Source organism: Piliocolobus tephrosceles, chromosome 10 (genome assembly GCF_002776525.5).
Source record: "Piliocolobus tephrosceles isolate RC106 chromosome 10, ASM277652v3, whole genome shotgun sequence".
Lineage (NCBI taxonomy): Eukaryota > Metazoa > Chordata > Mammalia > Primates > Cercopithecidae > Piliocolobus > Piliocolobus tephrosceles.
In genome coordinates, this window is record NC_045443.1 from 40,328,943 (window position 1) to 40,352,728 (window position 23,786).

The following is a 23,786-nucleotide window of genomic DNA, read 5'->3' on the forward strand; positions in this document are numbered from 1 at the left end:
ACTGTGAGTCCTTTGAGGAGAGTATGCCATTCTTATTTATCTTGTTTTCCACAATTCTTAACCCAGTGCCTGGTAGATAAGGGATCTCAATAATCTTGAGTGGAAAGGTACATGCAATTCTGGCAGTGCAATGGCCATGATTCCCTTCATAATTACTTCTAAGACCTCTGGGTTTCCCTGAGTCACAGCTGCAAAACATCAAAAGCTGTTTAATAGGATCACTTTTCAGCTCAGTTAACCGACACAGAAGGATTTACTATGTGACCTAATAACTGAACTATCAAAAACTTTGCAATATTTCACTTAATTCTTACAAGTATATATAAAACATATAATAATGTAGAAGAGTTTTAATACATAAACGGCCATATTACAACATAATGTGATAACAAAGTACCTTCCTAGGTATGTCCTACTAGTAGTTAGGACTTGGGTAAATTAGTGTATGAGGTTAAGTACAATCTAGGGGGTGAGGATTACAACCAGGAAGCAGTCAATAGTGGCTATGAAAACAAATTACATAATTCCAATACTGACTCCAATTTATAAGGTTTGAGATATATTATTAAACATATATTCCCCATAGGTATCTAAGTTTCTAAGTCACAGTCTTTTCAAAAGGATATATTGCTCAGAGGCAAGGGTGATTCACTGGAGTGCGCAAAATATTATTTTTTAGGACATATACTCATATTTGTTTTATCTAACATTCCAGGAAAATTAGCAAGATTTACTACATGGGGCTATATATCAGTCTGACAGACAACATTTATAACTCATTAGGTTTCCTGACAGAAGAAGGAGACCATCACTCTGTCATCCACTTTCGGTGTATTCACTGCAGCTCATACATGCCCACTGAGGAAGATATATGAACTCTATGATATGTAAAAACTCATAATCCTCTGTAGTGAGATGAGGAGTGCCAGGAGGAACTGCAACTACTGCTGCTGCTGGTTGGTTTATGTTTTAGTTTTAAGCACACAGACTTTTGCTGGTTACATTCAAAGTCATAATGATGAATGGGCTCATAAAGATGGATTACCAATTTTTATATTACCAAAAAGAGGCTTGTTCCAAATTTGCTGAATTTTTTCCTATGAGAAAAATGTGATACCTAATATTTAGTCTTTAAGATGAAGAAAACATTTAGCAGTAGTTGAGAAAGCAACTACTTTTGGAAACGCCTTCTACTCAGGAGATAACATTTTGAAATGTTTTGAAACGTTTCTCCTGCTAGGTGATTTTGCCAAGTGCATTCTCTTCTCTTCTCTTCTCTTCTCTTCTCTTCTCTTCTCTTCTAGTCTCTTCTCTTCTCTTTCTCTCTTCTCTTCTCTTCTCTTCTTTTTTAAATGGAGTCCTGTTATGTCGCTAGGCTGGAGTGCAATGGCGCGATCTTGTCTCACTGCAACCTCCGCCTCCCGGGTTCAAGCGATTCTCCTCTCAGCCTCCCCAGTAGCTGGGATTACAGGCATACGCCACCACGCCCAGCTAATGTTTGTATTTTTAGTAGAAACAGGGTTTCACCATGTTGGCCCGGATGGTCTCAGTCTACTGACCTCGTGATCCGCCCTCCTCGGTCTCCCAAAATGCTAGGATTACAGGCATGAGCCACTGCGCCCGGCCTCGCCTAGTGCATATTTTTAAAACTTTGAAGCAAAAATTTCAGAAACAATATGCCACTTGTATATTTTTAAAATGTTGAAACAAAAATTTCTAATCTGTTTAAATGACTTCCAAATATTTCAAAGTTTCATTGAGTTTTAAAGCTTCTTGTTAAAATATTAAGCTACAGCTTCTTTTAGTAGTACTTCAAGAACTGAACGACATGGAAAACAGAAACTTGAGTGACAAATTTCAATTTTTTCCCAATAATTATTTATACTGGATTTGAAGTCAATTACTGGTATATATCAGGAGTATTCAGTGATAAACTTTGTTATTTGGAGATATTTTGTGAGCTATATTTTTCAGCTAAAGAAGTTATTGAAACCACATATTGAAATAAACCATATTTTAAAACTGCTATAGCACAGTGTTGAACCCACATTTTCAAAATTAACAAAATATTCTACTACTTTTAAAAAAATTAAATGGTTAGAACAGTTGTGAGAGAAAAGTTACCATTCACAAAATAAAAATTATATTTAACATTAATTATTCAACTTACCCTTTTAAATTTACACTTGTATATCTTCTATAAGTCACATAATCATATGTTAGTTTATGTGTGCAATGTATGCCTATATAATACATATATATAAGGGCATATGCTCAAAATTTTCTACTGAGAATGATACATATGATCAAACAATTAAAAATCAAATGACTTAAAAATGTTTATTCCTAATAAGGAATAAACGTACGAAAGTTAATGTCTGAGTGATGTGATAATGTAGAAATTAAAATATGATTTTCTCAAACTATTGGAAGGTAACACACAAAGGTTCTATAACAAAAATTTGGGATATCTAAATGCACTAATATTAAGAATGCTTATATATTTTCTATAAACAGCCTCAATATATAGCACATAGATATTGTAGAACACTAAGAACAATTTCTTGAGATTCTTAAACATTCCTGAAGCATTATGCCTGAAAAATAGGAGAACTGCCGTGGAAACATGGACACTTTCACTTTCTTTAACATGGAAACATACAGAAAAAAAATATGGCCTATAATCATTTCATATTGAGAGTTTTTAGGGTTATTTTATACTGTACATTCCAACTTCACTCAACATTATAACACACACACACACACACACACACACACACACACGTACACACAGTCTCCCCTTTTATGATCTCACCATTAATTAGAGTATCCACTTAAATTTTTCCCAGGCCATACATTTCAAATCTGCAGGGCCCAATTTTGTCTTCAAAATTATTTTCAGAACATCATATCTAGGACAAACTATACATCCATCTACATCCCCTTCTTTGGTGACATATGAAATCCATATGTGCAGAAAAGGTAAATGCTGCAATTATGCAAAACATTATTCTTTTATGGTAGGGAATTAGAACACTGCTTCTCTCTTGTCAGGTTATGATAGAATAGCCTACTAGTTTAGGCTTTGTAGAAGGAACAATTGCCGGATTATTTTATTGTTAAATACAATCTTCATTACTAATTATTGGGTTATCTCAACCTAGTAAGCCCCAAATATTATGGGTCTTCAGTATGATAAATCACATGACTGTTACTGAAATGTGTTAGGAACCTCACCCTGCATTCTGACCATCTGTTTATTAATTACATGCATTACTAAACTGCAAACACCTAGTCCACAGTGCCTGGTTCATTTCTAGTGACCAATACAATGTCTAATATGTAGTAGATACTCACACTTTTGGGGAGAATCAAGGAATGTATTTTAGAAAGATACAGTAGAAAACATAATAAATGGAGAAATACTAAATACTTAATATTGTTATGGGAAGTGTATTATAAAATTTATTTTTAAAATAGATTTCTAACCTGTTTACTACACTTATGTATCTTTTTTAAATTTAAGAAAACAATTCCTATAAATGTTTTCACTAAACACTTTACAAAGTCAACATAAAGAAGTGGCAATTTCTTGAAACTATTTGCCTACACATTACCTGGCTCCTGCTGGCCTTAGGAGCAGTAGAGGCAGTTTCTTGCTGAGTGCATCTCTCTTAAATGGGAGCTACAGGGGGAGTCAGAGCACAACACCCTTTGCTCAGACCCTCAGTGCTCTTTTCAAACGGACAAACATCAGATTTACTGGTGTTTGCTGTTACTACATGCTCATTTCTTCTCCTTCTTCTTCTTCTTCTTCTTCTTCTTTTTTTTTTTTTTTTTTTTGAGACAGGGTCTCGTTCTGTCACCCAGGGTGGAGTGCAGTGGCACCATCTCGGTTCACTGCAACTTCCACCTCCCGGGTTCAAGTGATTCTTCTGCCTCAGCCTCCAGAGTAGCTGGGATTACAGGCCCAGGTAATTTTTATATTTTTAGTAGAGACGGGGGTTTCACCATGTTGGTCGGGCTGGTCTCGAACTCCCGGCCTCAAGTGATCCACCCATCTCAGCTTCCCAAAGTGCTGAGATTACAGGCATGAGCTACCACGCCCAGTTTACACGATCGTTTCTGACAGTGCTTCTATTTGTTGCATTCCATTATATCATATAATAGATTTAGTACAGTATATATTTTTTTCTGCACAATGTTTCAGAAGGACTTTTTTTAAGAAACACCAAGTGAATGCACCAGAATTTAGGGTTCAAGTAGCAAGCTTTCATTTAAAAAAAAAAAAAAAAAACTTTCTCATGTTTTTGTGTGAGGAGAAACAATCTTTAAGGCAAAAAGGAAAAAAATATATATTCTATTCACTACTGTTGGACAGTCCTCATTCCCAAAGCACACTGGAATACACTCTATTTGTTTACCAAATATTATTTCATTCTACGTCAGGAATAAAAACATTCCAAGAAAATAAATAACTTCTAAAATGAAACTTAGTGAGAAAATATAAGTTGATTAATATAAATTTACTTAAAGAGCATTTGCTAGTTGAATTATGTTACACGTAATGTCGCTTACTATATATGAATGAGAAAAGTAAAACTTTTACTCACCCTTTAAAGACTACTTTGGTCATAAGCATATCTATTTTTAACTTATTAAATAAATTTGCTTACATTATTAATTTGTATTCATTGTTTATAATATATAAAAAGAAAATTTATAAAAACTTCACAGTATTTAAAAATTGACAGCTAACAAATAAGTCTTATACTTTTAAATCTCAGTGTTAGTTTCTAACAGGAATATTATGTAAAAAATACAGTAGCTTATACATAAACTAAATACAATTATGAAAACATATACTATTCAACAATTAAATGTTTAATAAGAGAAATTAACAGTTTGTTATTTAAGGAAAACACCATCAAAAGAAAGGAGGCATTCCTTATATTAATAATACAAGATCTGTTCAGTGACTTAGAACATTTTAAGTGCAAGAAGTAAAAATACAACATACATATGAATGACATAAAGCGCAAAGCCACAATACTCATTAATAAACAGGTTAAAACACAATCATTTCACGCTGACTAATCACCAGAAATGTAGCCATTGAATTAACAAAGGTTAAATTTATTTATTCCTTTTTTTATTACAGCACAAGACTTTCTACAACATGAAGAAAATTTAAATGTATCTTAAAACTTTCTAATAATAATTTAAATAATTTTACATTTCACATTTCATTTGCTTTAAAATGAAAAATGTTTCTGAGATTTAATGTCACTCACTCATACACACACACATGCGTGCATACACACTCCTCATTTTCTACTTAGTCAATAGGATCTGCTGAAGTTAAAGTTATCCATGAAAGAACATTACTCTGGTATGCTAATAAGGTATTCTGAAGTTTGTCTAATATGCATCAACACTGAAAGAGGTAAAATGTTATATTTGGTATTGACAACAAAACTTCAGATCTCCTAAACCCATTTAATATAAAAGGCTAATTTAACAAATAAATATGCTTCATATAATAAAAGAAATCCAGTCATTCTAATGATATGTAAGTACTTCATACATATAAAAAAGTAAATAACTATGTTTGTAAAAATTCTATACAAACATTTATTGTGATTTTTAAAACTTCAATATATTCAACTTATCAAAAAAATAAAAATATTACATTTCTTCATAGCGCAAAGACTGAATTATTCAATGAACTCCTTTTGGGATATACATGTAATAAACACTAAAGAATTCTGCACATCTGCCTTACTATTTGGCAATCTGTGATTATTGTTTTCTTGGTCATTTGTTTTTGTGAGGTTGAAAAGTCATCTATATACTGGACTTTAATGAACATTCATATTTTTCACTTGTGACATAATTTACATACAAAAAATAGCATAACAAAAATATACTGGAATATAGTATTAGATACATTTACATAAACATTGCATGAATATCACAGTGGATATGTAGAGAAGGTTGATAAACCTTAAAATGTAAAATATCAAAGGATCAAAAACATCTAAAACTGACCTGGAATGAATTATTTGTAATTTTAATATTCTATAAATCTAAGTAGATTTTTATGTTAAACTTAAAAGCATTATAATGTTTATTAAATAGAACAGGAGTCAGCAAACTCTTCCCAGAAAAAGCCAGATAGTAAATAGTTCAGGCTTTGTGGGTTACAGAGTTTCTATTGCAACTAATTGATGCTACTGCTGTAGTGCAAAACCAGCCATAGATAACACATAAACAAATGAGCATGACTGTGTTCCAATAGAACTTATTTACAAAAATAGGCAACAAGCCAGATTTGGTCCATGGACCAGTTTGCTGACCTCTAAAACAGAGAATCTGACTCAAAAACACTTAATTTTCATTGTTTCAATACCTAGTATAAAGCATGAGACCTGAGTAAATGTTTAATGCTTGGTGAATTAAAAGCATGAATGGGTAGGGAAAATAAAATATCTGTGCTCAGAAACAAATGCCATTACAACTCAGTCTCATTAGTGGTTAGGATTCTGCTTTCCTAATTGGGAAAAAATTCCAAGAAAGTAATCCATAGCCTTCTTAAGAACTAGGCTTTAAACTATAACCAATAAAATGAAAGAAGATGCAACAGAGACATAGTAAGCAGAAAGTGGATTTCCGGTCTAACATAGCTAATAAAAAATATCTTTTTATGGTGAGTTCTTACAGTATTTCAAATCTCCCAAAGTAAACTGTAAACTCCATAAGAATAAGAAATATGTTTCAATTATCTCTGGATCACAGTGCCTAGGATATATGAGATGGTCGGTAATGACATTTATTAAACACATATGTGAGTGCTTTCCATGGTAAAATATGTTTTTCATTATATCCCACAAGATGATGGTCCTTTGAGGCAGCAATTTTACTTTAAGATCCTCCTATAAAGTTAAAATGTTCTGTTGTTTAACATCACCAGTCACACTTTGACTATAAAGATGAATTTCAGCCTGAACCAGAGCTTGACCTACTCTTCAAATAACATGACTTGAAACTTGGGTTTGCATCTTATTATAAAGATGTTTGAGTAGGGCAAAACAAAACAAGTGCAGGCATCAAGTGTTGGTTACAAAACTGGAGTTATAACTAATTTTCAAATAAAGAATCACTTAGCTTTATAAATTTAATTACAAATAGATTATAAACTCAAATCAGTTTTTCAGTTAACGGAAATGTACTTGGTCATTCACAATTTAAAAGATCAATGGTAATCAAAATGTCTATTTCAATATAGTTATATATTAATTACTCCTCAAAAAAAAGATATTTGAAGACCACTAAAGAATCATTCACGAACAAAGCTTATGAGTTTTGTCTATGGCTCCAATAAAAACTCAGAAAATTAAAATATTCCCAAACCACAGTAAGTCCACAAAGTGGGAGAAATGCATAATCATATAAATTATTACATAATTAAACTTTTGCATGACATATGTAAAAAACTGTAAACAAGTTACGTTATGGAAGTAAATTTCTCTACTTTTTTAAACATAATATTTTCACATTTCCAAACAAAATAGTAAGTCAGATAATGACAAAAAACAAGTTTTAAAGAATACTATTTGGCTTTTGGATCAATTATGGATATCAACAGATGAAAGCCACACATAATTATATGCTTAAACAAGACACAGCCTTAATTTGCCATTTTTACAAGCACAACGTCAACATTATATATAAATGTAAATAATATAATATTCCTGATTAATTGACAGCAAACCAAAGATAAAATGGAGAAAAATATTTCCATTAGAACAGTGGTATGGTCCAAAGTTCACATATTAAAAAATAAATATATAAAATACCATTATATATGTTACACTACTTGAAATTAAATGGATTCTTCTTCCAAATATCAAATTTCAAAACACAAACCAAGAGGGTCAATGATTTACTCTACAAAGAAATCAGAGAAGATAAAGTGTATGCATTCCACAATTTATAAAGAGAATAAATTAAAGCAAAAGAGACAAAATAAAGCAAAACAAAACAAAAAAGAATAAGAATATTATCATATCATACACAGCATGGAATACCATGCAGCTGTAATAAGGAATGATATCATGTCCTTTGCAGGGACATGGATAGAATTGGACGCCATTGTCCTCAGCAAACTAAGACAGGAACAGAAAGCCAAACACTGCATGTTCTCACTTATAAGTGGGAGCTGAATGATGAGAACACATGGCCACATGATGGGGAACAACATGCTGAGGCCTGCTGGGGAAGGAGTGTGAGGGCCAAGGAGAACATCAGAAAGAATAGCTAATGGATGCTGGGCTTAATACCTAGGTGATAGGATAATCTGTGCAGCAAACCACCATGGCCCACATTTACCTATGTAACAAACTTGCACATCCTGCACATGTACCCCTGAATGTAAAATAAAAGTTGAGGAAAAGAAAAAAAATGAACTCTCCCTCACTCAGACTCAAACTTTAAAGTATGACATATTAACAAGCAAGAATACTATCATACCGATGTCCATGGTTCCTGATGCCATGACACATCAGCAGGGCAAGCATGCATATGACACTGTATTACACTAGGTGGCTTGTTTACGATTTCACAGTTGTGATCTTCTAATATTTGGCCATTGGGAAATTGACATATTACAAGTCTTGATTTTATTCCTCCTCCACATGTTTGTGAACACTAAAAACAAGAATAGGAAAATTCAAAACTATGTGGTTTTAAAGAGAATAATGTATTGCTTCATTCAATGTTTAAACATAATCAGTAATTATGTTTACTCTAGTAATGTTACTCTAGTAATGGTAGAGTTTAAGTTTATAATTACTTCATAATTATCAACATTTCTCCCTAGATAAAAAAAATAAATCAAAGTTTCAATTCCACGACTTTAAAAGTTGACTAGATTTTGAGGATTAGTATCATAATATATTTCAATAAGATATCCAGGACCTGTAAGAAAATGTTGGCAGGTCAAGCCAGAATAAAAATTTATTTATCTAAGTAATGAGCATTAAGTACATAATGTACAATATCCAATCAACAGGTTACTAAATAACCATGAAAGCTATTAATAATAAGGGTATGTCTAATTTTATAAACAGGAAATGTTCAGTATATATAATATAAAAACAGAAAGTAATAAAACAGCTGTATAATATGAACCAATTTCTAAAACTCATGTAGAACAAAAGCCTGGCAGGAAATATACCAAATTTTGTTAAAAGGTTGTATTTATATTTGGACATATAATTTGAATTTTCAAAACTAGTGTATGCAAACTCAGAAACAGAGGTTACTTTAGTTTTGGAAAATAATAAAAGTGTATGTTAAAAATGTGCTTGATATGTATTAGCACCTGGTCTGAGTGTACTTTAAAAACATGGCTTCAAACTCCCAGTCAACAGAAATTATGTGCTAAAAATCATTAAGCAAAAATATTTGATTAATTTAATTAAGTCATTCATTTTAATTTTCCAAAGCTAATAGAAAAACTGTCTTCTTATTTGTTCCCATTCCACATTATGAAGGAGGTTAGTATTAAAAGTGACTTTAAAAAATTATCTTTTTATTTCCAGTGCCTACAGAGTGCAAGTGAATGAAGCAAGTGCTCAATAACTGACAACTATCTGGCTTAAAGAAAGAGATTTGCCAAATGCATAACTTAGTAATAGGATTAAACATGGTTTATATTTTATTCTAGTTTTCTATTTTTATATCAACCTAACTGTCTAAGAAATTAAGAGAATAAACCAATTTTAGAAAGATACTAGTAGTTCAAAGACATATTGCCTAGCATATTAGATTCTGTTGAAAAATCTAGAATATGCATTTTTTAAATCGTGAATGAGTGACCTAAACCATAACAGAACATCTATTAACAGAACATGGCTTAATTACTCAATTAAAAAAAAATCTAGTCAGCAGAATCACTTGAGGCCAGGAGTTCGAGACCAGCCTGGGCAACATGGTGAAATTCCCATCTCTATTAAAAATAAAAAAAAAATAGCCAGGCATGGTGGCACACACCTGTAGCCTTAGCTACTTGGGAGGCTGAGGTGGGAAGAGTACTTGAGCCCGGGATAGGGAGGTTGCAGTGAGTCGAGATCACGACACTGCATTCCAGCCTGGGCAACAGAGTGAGACTCTGTCTCAAAAAAAAAAAAAAAATCTTTTTCTACAAAGTATAGTGAAATAAGATGATCGAACAGTATAGGATGCTTTTTACTTTTGGTCTTCGGAGATGTAATAATCTCACAAGTTTAGAAAATACTATGACTTACTTCTCCCCAATTTCCGTAATTCCACTGTGGACAAGGCCCTGGACCACAGTGCTGTAACTCTGGAGGCTTGGAGGCTGCATCGCAGTAACTAGCACTTTGTCCATTTTCATCCTGGCAGACCACAGCCCTACGCTGAAGTCCTCCAGAACAACTGCTAGAGCACTGACAAGAATAAAACACAAAATATGCACAAACTGCAGATTCCACATCATTAATTTACATGGTAAAAAAAAAAATCAGCACTGACTCAATCAAAATCAAACTCTACATTAGAATCTCCTTCATCGGAATCACAATTTGAATTGAGAAATCTGTCAAAACACTTGAGTTTTACTGGGAGCTTCATTAGAATTTGTTGATGAAAAGGTGGGACTTTCAAGTTTGCATTAGGAAACAATTTTCACTTTTATCATAAGTGTTAAGTAAAAAATTGAAGTTTTGAGGTCTCACTAGGAATGAATAAAAGACAGCATTAAATTATTTAACTTTACACTGGTGTGTTTCTTCATTTTGTATTATTAATCTCATGTACAATACGAACTATAATTATACCATGTGTAATTTGTCACGATTTTATACTAGCTTATTGTATTGCTATCATAATAATTTTGGGGTTTAGGCTTATTCATAAACATTTATAGTCATATTCCTTAAAGGGTTTTCTTTTGTTTTTATTATAATGAATTCTAATCAGATTGTTTTACAGTACATTCCTTTGTAATCATAATAACATTTTAGTGCATAATTCAATAAGAACTCTAGCATTTGTAATGAGCATCAAAAATGCTTAATCCTTTTAATATTTAAACTATTGATCTTCAAATAAATTTAGCATTTAAAGTACTGATGGCATCATATACATACCTGTTAAAAGGATGTAATATAACAAAATTATAGAACTAATATAATTCAATAAAAATGGCTTACTGATCCCCATGGTCCAGTTCTCCACTGGTTTCCTCTGACTGATGGATGGACCACCTGATTTTCATTATCTTCAAGTTTGTGAGTTAATGGCAAATTCGTGCTTAGATAATAGCTTGGTTGCACAGCAGAACTAGGAAAGTGGCTGTGTGCAGGCGGGCAGGCTGCTAGGCTACATTCCTGTTCCATCAAAGGGCGAACTTCAGGATCACAGTAATTCTCATCAATTGGCTGATGGTAGTTCATGCATAAAACTTGTCGTGTTGTTTTTCCATGGCCACAGGAAGCTGAACACTGATCAAAAATTTAGCCAAGGGTAATATACAACATTAATTTATATTTAGTATCAAATATATTTAAATTTTTCATTTTCTTTTGTTCTCATAAGAATACTTACGGGTGACCAATCCCCTGCTTGCCACTCTCCACAAGGGGTAAAACAGTCCCATATTTCAGCAGGTTGGGGCAAGTGGGCACAATATGATTCATCTGCTATTCTATCAAGAGCATCACGACAGCTTACATAGCGGGCTTGAGTACCTCTTCCACAAGATACGGAGCACTTTTTAAGAAATCAAATTGTATCCAGGCATTACACAGTAGTACATCACCCATGTCCCTTATACATAGCTGTTACTCACATTTCTAAAACATTCAATTTCTTGAGAAAATTTAAATTATTATAGATAGTATCACCTGACATCACTTCTGAGTCAAATAAAGATGGGATACTGAATATTCCAATCAGTTTAGATCACAAATTTCACAAATAATGTATAATAATTCAATAATACATAAATATAATGATTTAAAATGATGCTTAGTTATTTGCTAAAATTAAGATACTGAAAATATTTTAGGTACGAGAATCTTACAATATCAATAAAAATAATTTTGATATCTAACATCTATTACTAAGTAACAGATAGATATAATTCCATAATTAAAATACTCAGAGAACATGTGAAGCTTAAAAATACATATTCTATAAGATTTTAGCAACGTATACTCCACATATATGAAAGCTTTCCATGTAGAAAAACAACATGAAAATGTTTGTAGTTTAAATAAAAACTGATAAAGCCTAATACTATATCTGCTTCTCATAACAACCTGTGACATAATTATTATTATTATTCCCATTTTGAAGATTAGAAAATAGACTCAGATGGGTCCCTGAGCAAGTTGGCCAAATAGGAACAGCTCCAGCCTCCAGCTCCCAGAGTAAGCGACACAGAAGACGGGCAATTTCTGCATTTTCAACTGAGGTACCAGGTTCATCTCACTGGGGAGTGCCGGACAGCTGGTGCAGCCTGACCAGCGAGAGCTGAAGCAGGGCGAGGCATCCCCTCACCTGGGAAGTGCAAGGGGGAAGGGAATCCTTTTTCCTAACCAAGGGAAACTGAGACACACAACACGTGGAAAATCGGGTAACTCCCAACCTAATACTGTGCTTTACCAAGGGTCTTAGCAAATGGCACACTAGGATATTATATCCCACACCTGGCCCGGAGGGTCTCATGCCCACGGAGCCTTCCTCATTGCTAGCACAGCAGTCTGAGATCTACCTGCAAGGCAGCAGCAAGGCTGGGGGAGGGGCGCCCTCTATTGCTGAGGCTTAAGTAGGTAAACAAAGCCACCAGGAAGCTCAAACTGGGTGGAGCCCACCGCAGCTCAAAGAGGCCTGCCTGCCTCTGTAGACTCCACCTCTGGGGACAGGGCATAGCTAAACAAAAAGCAGCAGAAACCTCTGCAGATGCAAATGACCCTGTCTGACAGCTTTGAAGAGAGCAGTGGGTCTCCCAGCATCGAGGTTGAGATCTGAGAATGGACAGACTGCATGCTCAAGTGGGTCCCTGACCCTTGAGTAACCTAACTGGGAGACATCCCCCAAAAGGTGCAGACCCACACTTCACACCTCACATGGCTGGGCACACCTCTGAAACGAAGTTTCCAGAGCAAGAATCAGACAGCAACACTCGCTGTTCAGCAATATTCTATCTTCTGCAGCCTCCACTGCTAATACCCAGGCAAACAGGGTCTGGAGTGGACCTCAAGCAAACTCCAACAGACCTACAGCTGAGGGTCCTGACTGTTAGAAGGAAAGCTAACAAACAGAAAGGACACCCACACCAAAACCCCATCAGTATGTCACCATCATCAAAGACCAAAGGCAGATAAAACCACAAAGATGGGGAAAAAGCAGTGCAGAAAAGCTGGAAATTCAAAAAATCAGAGCACATCTCCCCCTCCAAAGGAATGCAGCTCATCGCCAGCAACGGATCAAAGATGGACGGAGAATGACTTTGATGAGTTGAGAGAATAAGGCTTTGGTTGATCAAACTTCTCAGAGCTAAAGGAGGAACTACATACCCAGTGCAAAGAAACTAAAAATCTTGAATAAAGAGTGGAAGAATGGATAACTAGAGAAGGACATAAACGAACTGATAGAGATAAAAACCATGACACGAGAATTACATGACAACTGCACAAGCTTCAGTAATCAACTTGATCAACTGGAAGAAAGAGTATCAATGATTGAAGATCGAATGAATGAAATGAAGCGAGAAGAGAAGTCTAGAGAAAAAAGAGGAAAAAGAAATGAACAAAGCCTCCAAGAAATATGGGATTATGTGAAAAGACCAAATCTACGTTTGATTGATGTGCCTGAAAGTGAGGGGGAAAATGCAACTAAGTTGGAAAACACTCTTCAGGATATCATCCAGAGAACTTCTCCAACCTAGCAAGGCAGGCCAACATTTAAATTCAGGAAGTACAGAGAACACCACAAAGATACTCCTCGAGAAGAGCAACTCCAAGACACATAATTGTCAGATTCACCAAAGTTGAAATGAAGGAAAAAATATTAAGGGCAGCCAGAGAGAAAGGTTGGGTTACCCACAAAGGGAAGCCCATCAGACTAACAGCAGATCTCTTGGCAGAAACTCTACAGCCAGAAGAGAGTGGGGGCCAATATTCAACATTCTTAAAGAAAAGAATTTTCAACCCAGAATTTCATATCCAGCCAAACTAAGTTTCATAAGTGAAGGAGAAATAAAATCCTTTACAGAGAAGCAAATGCTTAGAGATTTTGTCACCACCAGGACTGCTCTACAACAGACCCTGAAGGAATCACCAAACATGGAAAGGAACAACAGGTACCAGCCATTGCAAAAACATGCCAAAATGTAAAGACCATCGATGCTAGGAAGAAACTGCATCAACTAACGAGCAAAATAACCAGCTAATATCACAATGACAGGATCAAGTTCACACATAACAATATTAACCTTAAATGTAAATGGACTAAATGGTCCAATTAAAAGACACAGACTGGCAAACTGGATAGAGTCAAGACCCATCAATTTGCTGTATTCAGGAGACCCATCTCACATGCAGAGACACGCATAGGCTCAAAATAAAGGGATGGAGGAAGATCTACCAAGCAAATGGAAAACAAAATAAAGCAGGGGTTGCAATCCTAGTCTCTAATAAAACAGACTTTAAACCATCAAAGATCAAAAGAGACAAAGAAGGCCATTACATAATGGTAAAGGGATCAATTCAACAGGAAGAGCTAACTATCCTCAATATATATGCACCCAATACAGGAGCACCCAGATTCATAAAGCAAGTCCTTAGAGACATACAAAGAGACTTAGACTCCCATACAATAATAATGGGAGACTTCAACACTCCACTGTCAACATTAGATCAACGAGACAGAAAGTTAACAAGAATATCCAGGAATTGAACTCAACTCTGCACCAAGCGGACCTAATAGACATCTACAGAACTCTCCACCCCAAATCAACAGAATATACATTCTTCTCAGCACCACATCACACTTATTCCAAAATTGACCACATAGTTGGAAGTAAAGCACTCCTCAGCAAATGGAAAAGAGCAAAAATTATAACAAACTATCTCTCAGACCACAGTGCAATCAAACTGGAACTCAGGACTAAGAAACTCAATCAGAACCACTCAACTACATGGAAACTGAACAACCCACTCCTGAATGACTACTGGGTACACAACGAAATGAGAGCAGAAATAAAGATGTTCTTTGAAACCAATGAGAACAAAGATACAACATACCAGAATCTCTGGGACACATTTAAAGCAGTGTGTAGAGGGAAATTTATAACACTAAATGCCCACAAGAGAAAACTGGAAAGATCTAAAATTGACACCCTAACATCACAATTAAAAGAACTAGAGAAGCAAGAGCAAGCACATTCAAAAGCTAGCAGAAGGCAAGAAATAACTAAGATCAGAGCTGAACTGAAGGAGACAGAGACATAAAAAACTCTCCAAAAAATCAGTGAATCCAGGAGCTGGTTTTTTGGAAAGATCAACAAAACTGATAGACCGCTAGCAAGACTAATAAAGAAGAAAAGAGAGAAGAATCAAATAGACGCAATAAAAAATGATGAAGGGGATATCACCCCGACCCCACAGAAATACAAACTACCATCAGAGAATACTATAAACACCTCTATGCAAATAAATTAGAAAACCTAGAAGAAATGGATAATTTCCTGGACACTTACACTCTCCCAAGACTAAACCAGGAAGAAATTGAATCCCTGAATAGACCAATAGCAGGCTCTGAAATTGAGGCAATAATTAATAGCCTATCAACCAAAAAGAGTCCAGGACAAGATGAATTCACAGTCGAATTCTACCAGAGGTACAAAGAGGAGCTGGTACCATTCCTTCTGAAACTATTCCAATCAATAGAAAAAGAGGGAATCCTCCCTAACTCATTTTATGAGGCCGACATCACCCTGATACCAAAGCCTGGAAGAGACACAACTAAAAAAGAGAATTTTAGACCAATATCCCTGATAAACATCGATGTAAAAATCCTCAATAAAATACTGGCAAACAGGATCCAGCAGCACATCAAAAAGCTTATCCACCATGATCAAGTGGGCTTCATCCCTGGGATGCAAGGCTGGCTCAACACATGCAAATCAATAAATGTAATCCAGCATCTAAACAAGAACCAAAGACAAAAACCACATGATTATCTCAATAGATGCAGAAAAGGTCTTTGACAAAATTCAACAGCCCTTCATGCTAAAAACTCTCAATAAATTCGGTATTGATGGAACGCATCTCAAAATAATAAGAGCTATTTATGACAAACCCACAGCCAATATCATACTGAATGGGCAAAAACTGGAAGCATTCCCTTTGAAAACTGGCACAAGACAGGGATGCCCTCTCTCACCACTCCTATTCAACATAGCGTTGGAAGTTCTGGCCAGGGAAATCAGTCAAGAAAAAGAAATCAAGGGTATTCAGTTAGGAAAAGAAGAAGTCAAATTGTCCCTGTTTGCAGATGACATGATTGTATATTTAGAAAACCCCATTGTCTCAGCCCAGAATCTCCTTAACGTGATAAGCAACTTCAGCGAAGTCTCAGGATACAAAATCAATGGGCAAAAATCACAAGCATTCTTATATACCAACCAGTAACAGACAGAGAGCCAAATCATAAATGAACTCCCATTCACAATAGCTTCAAAGGGAATAAAATACCTAGGAATCCAACTTACAAAGGATATAAAAGACCTCTTCAAGGAGAACTACAAACCACTGCTCACTGAAATAAAAGAGGACACAAACAAATGGAAGAACATACCATGCTCATGGATAGGAAGAATCAATATTGTGAAAATGGCCATACTGTCCAAGGTAATTTATAAATTCAATGCCATCCCCATCAACCTACCAAAGACTTTCTTCACAGAATTGGAAAAAACTGCTTTAAAGTTTGTATGGAACCAAAAAAGCGCCCACATTGCCAAGACAATCCTAAGTCAAAAGAACAAAGCTGGAGGCATCACGCTACCTGACTTCAAACTATACTACAAGGCTACAGTAACCAAAACAGCATGGGACTGGTACCAAAACAGAGATATAGACCAATGGAACAGAATAGAGTCCTCAGAAATAATACCACACATCTACAGCCATCTGATCTTTGACAAACCTGACAAAAACAAGAAATGGGGAAAGGATTCCCTATTTAATAAATGGTGCTGGGAAAATTGGCTAGCCATAAGTAGAAAGCTGAAACTGGATACTTTCCTTACTCCTTATATGAAAATTAATTCAAGATGGATTAGAGACTTAATACCATAAAAACCCTAGAAGAAAACCTAGGTAATACCATTCAGGACATAGGCATGGGCAAGGACTTCATGTCTAAAACACCAAAAGCAATGGCAGCAAAAGCCAAAATTGACAAATGGGATATGATTAAACTGAAGAGCTTCTGCACAGCAAAAGAAACTACCATCAGAGTGAACAGGCAACCTACAGAATGGGAGAAAATTTTTGCAATCTACTCATCTGACAAAGGGCTAATATCCAGAACCTACAAAGAACTCAAACAAATTTACAAGAGAAAAACAAACAACCCCATCAAAAAGTGGGCAAATAATATGAACAGACATTTCTCAAAAGAAGACATTCACACAGCCAACAGACACATGAAAAAATGCTCATTATCACTGACCATCAGAGAAATGCAAATCAAAACCACAACAAGATACCATCTCACACCAGTTATAATGGTGATCATTAAAAAGTCAGGAAACAACAGGTGCTGGAGAGGATGTGGAGAAATAGGAACAGTTTTACACTGTTGGTGGGAACGTAAACTAGTTCAACCATTCTGGAAAACAGTATGGCGATTCCTCAAGGATCTAGAACTAGAAATACTGTATGACCCAGCCACCCCATTACTGGGTATATACCCAAAGGATTATAAATCATGCTGCTATAAAGACACATGCACACGTATGGCACTACTCACAATAGCAAACACTTGGAATCAATCCAAATGTCCACCAGTGACAGATTGGATAAAGAAAATGTGGCACATATACACCATGGAATACTATGCAGCCATAAAAAAGGATGAGTTTGTGTCCTTTGTAGGCACATGGATGCAGCTGGAAACCATCATTCTCAGCAAACTGTTGCAAGAACAGAAAACCAAAGATCGCATGTTCTCACTCATAGGTGGGAATTGAACAATGAGATCACTTGGACACAGGAAGGGGAACATCACACACCGGGGCCTATTGTGTGGAGGGGGAAGGAGGGAGGGATGGCATTGGGAGTTATACCTGATGTAAATGACAAGTTGATGGGTGCTGACGAGTTGATGGGTGCAGCACACCAACATGGCACAAGTATACATGTGTAACAAACCTGCACGTTGTGCACATGTACCCTAGAACTTATAGTATAATAATTTAAAAAAAAAAAGAAAATAGACTCAGAAAACTTCAATTTCTTGTCCAGAGACACAGAGTTCTTGAAAGGCAAAGGACTTAGCCATTAATTCCTAATTCTAAACCCTATACTTCTTTGCTACCATCAAAATACCTGAGAATAAATGTATACATTAATTTGTGAAATCTCTAGCAACCATTTTGTTGATGTCTAAAAGCCTCCATAATAGAAACACTGTATCTACTAAAGAAATTCACTTACTGGGGTCCAAGAACCATGTCGCCATTGTGCCATCTTTTCTATGAGAGCAGTTGGTAATGAAGTGGTCTTAAGTTTAGAAATAAATGGGCAAGGTGTAAGTACACAGTTCTGTTCAGAAGAAAAATGGATATCGTAAAACATTAATTAATGACTGATTTGTATAAAATCTAATACTGCATTTCTTCTGTATGTCTCAAGAACAGTTCTATACTAAATTACAAATTGGTAATATGAATGTTTTCATCTTCAAAAGCACTAACTACAGTATTGTCAAGTGTCCGTAGTGGATAATGACTGAATCCTAAAGTTTGGACCATTCTGTCTGATTGCTGAAAAGGAAAAGAGCATCAGTCCTTTAAAAATACTGCTCAGCTGAAACATTCTGAATGGACACAGAACTCTACCTTAAAAAGCACAATATACTTTAAGAATTTATGATATTTATAATACTAGATATACTCCTTCTTTAGTTCAAATAATTGAAATTCACAAGTTAAATGAGTGAGCCCTCAGCAGATAAAGAGTAAAAAAATAATTTCATTAATAAAGCTACAAAGCTGGCAAAACCAAGAACAATAAATTCTATTTTTTTCCCTCTCTCTCTCACATACACATTTTTAAGGCATACAAGTTTAAGTGGGAAAAAATCAGTAATCATGGTGTATAAAGTTAAAATGTTGATGTTTAACACATCAACAATCTTTCTGTCTCGTAAATCTTTTTGTTTGTAAACCATGATTCTTTTTACCTGTCTGTCGCTGGGGCGACTAGCTTCATGGCATTCTGTGTCTTCTAACACTGCACTAACCAGCTCATTGACACATTTAACATCTCGCATCTGATACCCATGTCCACATGTCGTTGTGCACTGAAAGAATATAAATAGATATTTAAAAAACATTGTTTTCCAAAAGTTACATAAACTTCTATTTTCTTAACGAATACCCTGTTAATAATATACTTCCAATAATCTTTTTATCAGTCCTTTATTTTAGATTTAAGACTTAAAAAGAGCAAAGTCAATAAATATGCATATTTATTCAAATTTATTAAATGCCAGTCAAATATTGAAGTTAACCAAACTGTACAACAATTAATGCATCCTAAAAAGTTGTCATATAAAAATATAAATATAGGCCTGATTTTTTAGAAACAGTCAATATGATTTAAGGAAACTAAATACTTTTCAAACACCACCTAGTGTATGCATGTCATTTAATATACTAAGTAAATTTTAAAGAGACAAAGAAGGAACAGCATATGATAAAGTTAAAGGGAAAATGAGAGAAGGCTTCCTGTCAATTGTGGCAACCTCTGCAGAATAATAAGCTACTCCATCCTCATCCAGCCTGATCATTGCTCATCCTGCAGACTCCTAGCTGCCTGTTCAGCAAAACATCTAAACAATGCCTATCCTAAAAACAATAAAGATATCAATGCAGACATAGAGATGAAAATATTTATAATCTAAATAAAGCTGATAAAAGCATAAAGTCTGTAGCATTTTGATTAACAAAAGGGAGTTCATAAGCAAAGCTGAAATATTTATTACAGCAAAATTAGCAGTACTGTCAACATGTTACACATAAAGGTTCACATTTCAGTGTTGTTGTTTTTTTAATAAATCAAGCCAAATTCCATTGCATCCACTAAGGGAGGAGTAAATATAACACAACTTTTGTGTTATTCTGTAAAGATAGACCAAATTAGAAAAACCCGTATCATATACTCACAGGTCCCCATGGTCCTACTTGCCAGGAAGCACATGTATGAAGTTCACATGGACTCAGAGATTCAGGTTTGGTACTTGAGTTACAGAAGCCATCACTCAAGTGATCTTCATTCAGCTGACACCATACCTGCCGCTGCTTTATTCCTTTACCACATGTAACAAGGCACTGTTAAGAAGACAACTGATCATTATTTATTTGTAGCATTAGTCAACACAAATGCCTTAAAATGATGCAACGATCAATTTGCATAGGAAAACACAGTTGAAAAACCATTCCCAAATGCATTTTCCCTCACTCCTCCAGAAATATTCATTGGGTAAAATCAGCCTGCTCCTAACTTCTGCTGCTAATTCCCACTGAAACATCCATTTATCCTAGAAACAAAGGTGCAAAACTAACCTTACAATAAGTATTCATTCCAGGCTGCTGTGGACCCTGGCACTTTCTTATGCAAAGGGTTATAGATTAAATATCAGTTAGTGTTATTGTTAGTCAGATATTGTAAATAGTATAAGTAAATAGTATAATGACAAACTATCTTGTACATTTCCTTTTTTTTTTTTTTTTTTTTTTTTTTGTTCAATAGTTCCCCCCTGTCACCCATGCTGGAGTGCAGTGGCCAATCTCAGCTTACTTCAGCTTACTGTGGTCTCTGCTCACTGATACCTCCACTTCCCAGACTCAAGCAATCCTCCCACCTTAGCCTCCCGAGTAGCTGGGACCACAGGTGTTGCCACACCCCACTAAGTTTCACTATGTTGCTCAGGCTGGTCTCGAACATCTGAGCTCAAGCAATCTTCCCACCTCAGCTTCCCAAAGTGCTGGTATTACAGGCATGAGGTAGTGTGTGCCTGGTCTGTCTTGTAAATTTCTGATTGCTTTGATAATAGTTATTTACAAAATGATGAAATAAATTTAAGCACTTTTAAATTTTGTAAAGTCTTAGATTACAAAGCTGTACTAACACCATATTTTAATAGTTCCAAGCCTCATGTGTTTAATGTACCTCACTCCATTCACTGGCAGCCCAACTGGGACAGGAAAATTCATTGCAATTCTCTCTTGTCACTCGGGACAGTTCTTGGCATTTATTGTCAGCAAGACGATGGCCAAAGTTATTCATACAATAAGATTCTCGAGACCTTTCCCCTCCTCCACAACTCCTGGAACACTGATTTTAGAAAAAGAAAGTGGTAACTAATGGAAAAAAATCAGATTTTCAACAAAATTGTACTTTAGAGTAACATAAATATGTAATTAGAAAAAAAGGGCAACTTTTTTTAAGCAATCATTTTTATTGTACCTGAGACCATTCTGAAAAATGCCATCTTGTGAAGACACAGTTACCACGGCATAGTTCTCGGGTAGGAGGTTTAAGTTGGTCACCACAGTAGTGGTCATCCACTTGAACAGTCTGTCCTTTATGAATGGAATACTTCATGCAATGGATGTCCAAGGTTCTATATCCTTGACCACATTGGGTTGAACATTCACTTTTGCCAATAATATGCCACCTTGAAAAAATATATTATTATACTTAGGAGGTATATTATGTAATTAAAAACAGGTTCAGAGACACTCATGCATTCAGTTTTTAAAATTCTGAGAGTTGATGGACAAACCACCAAAAAAACAAAACCAGTCTGGAGCCAGGAAGCCAGCATTATACTACTGACCTCATGCCAGCATTTGGTGGCAGCTTTGGAGGTGCATCTAAGGAACCCCAGGCTTCCTCAAAAACCTTTGAAAACAACTGGTTTAGATCCTGATTACCCAATTACTTAGCAGCAGATTTAAGACAATAACTGCATATATCTGACTCCCAATCAGGTAGTTTCTCCCTATGAAATACCTCTATAAGTATTTTGATTTTATGACCAGGGAATGTCTAGGAATTTGACTACATCGATAAAAATAAAGCATTTAAAAAGTTAACTAATTTTTGTAAAGTACACCACACTTTCTCAATAATTCATGTAATCTATATTTAGACATGGTTCCAGGGAAAACATGTTTTCCACAAGTAAAAATGTTAGTTATAGCCAAATTATCCCAATTGTAGTCTAGCATTCATCAATGTGAGGGCACCCGAATAACAAAGCACAGAATTCATGAAATTCATTTCCATCCCTAATTGCATTTCAAGAATTTCACTGTACTTCCTTTTACTACTATGTAGTGGATCCAACTTACACAGGCAGTTCTACTACTGTGCTTTTGCTATGTCGTCAAACAACACCATAAATATATAGAAATTCTCATCAAGTGAAAGAGGTTCTGGCCATACCTGAATGTTAAAAGGTACCTGCTACAATGCTGAAAATAAATGTATAAATATGATAGATGGACTCATTGTATACCATGTCACTCCAAGACCAATCATGCACACACACACATGCACACACACACACACAAAACCCAAATAACAAGAAATTTAAATTAGAAGTATAAGCTTCCTGTCATGATCTAGGATCAATTTCCCTGAAGTTTAATGGACAAAATACTGATAGAATATCAAGGAAATCAATCAATTTGATTTCTCCAATTCCCAAACTTCAGAAGTTTACTGGTTCATTAATTCAGTGGAAAATAACGAATCATGCTACAAAATTTATTGTTTCAGACCTTTAAATCATCCATTTTCAGATTACAATTTACTTGTATTTATTTTGCAGACAACATTGCAATCTTTTTCTACACAAAATGTTGAGGCCTATATACCGGTATTCAGAAAATACTATGAATGAAAATTCAAATCATCATGTACTGAGTTTTACTATAAATTAGTGAGCCTGAAATTTTTTCATGGCAGGGCAGATGATGAGTAATAATTATATGTCCACTCTGTGTCAGTCACTGTGTTAGACATTTTAATCTTAGCTCACTTATTAATCTGGTTATATTACATATTATTTCTTTTTTACCTTAGTTCACAGTCTGTATTGCAACTTTGAGTAACAAATGATGGAAGTGGCAATTGGTCACATTTTTGATCAGACACAACACTATGATCACTCTTATGTATGCAAGTTATTTTTCTTCGCTGAAGACCTTGGCCAAAGTCAAATGAAAATAAAAAACGAAAGAAAAATTCACAGTTAGATGTTCCATAGTTATGTAATTCTGCTAATAGCTTAAAGGAGTCAGCTAAGCAAGTAAAAATCTCCAATGCAACATACAGGATATACCAGTATATTAATCTAGTGAGGAATGACTTTTTATAATAAGTAAGCTGAATCCTGAATGACTGAGGAGTTTGCTTAATGAAGAGATGTACAGAAGATGGGACAGGCATTGG

The 23,786-nt window shown here is 35.1% G+C and overlaps 1 protein-coding gene across 1 annotated transcript in view; it reads right to left on the minus strand.

The window, feature by feature from the left end:
• ADAMTS20 (ADAM metallopeptidase with thrombospondin type 1 motif 20) overlaps nt 1-23,786 on the minus strand; it is a 212,665-nt gene that overhangs the window by 71,724 nt on the left and 117,155 nt on the right. Inside the window, exons 19-28 of the mRNA XM_023182839.2 lie at nt 23,413-23,539; nt 21,792-22,002; nt 21,495-21,659; nt 20,489-20,653; nt 19,504-19,623; nt 18,756-18,863; nt 11,632-11,796; nt 11,238-11,528; nt 10,311-10,472; nt 8,533-8,709 (exon numbers count right to left, since the gene is read on the minus strand). Of these exons, the coding sequence (XP_023038607.1) occupies nt 8,533-8,709; nt 10,311-10,472; nt 11,238-11,528; nt 11,632-11,796; nt 18,756-18,863; nt 19,504-19,623; nt 20,489-20,653; nt 21,495-21,659; nt 21,792-22,002; nt 23,413-23,539 (1,691 nt within the window). The remainder of the gene's footprint in view (nt 1-8,532; nt 8,710-10,310; nt 10,473-11,237; nt 11,529-11,631; nt 11,797-18,755; nt 18,864-19,503; nt 19,624-20,488; nt 20,654-21,494; nt 21,660-21,791; nt 22,003-23,412; nt 23,540-23,786) is intronic.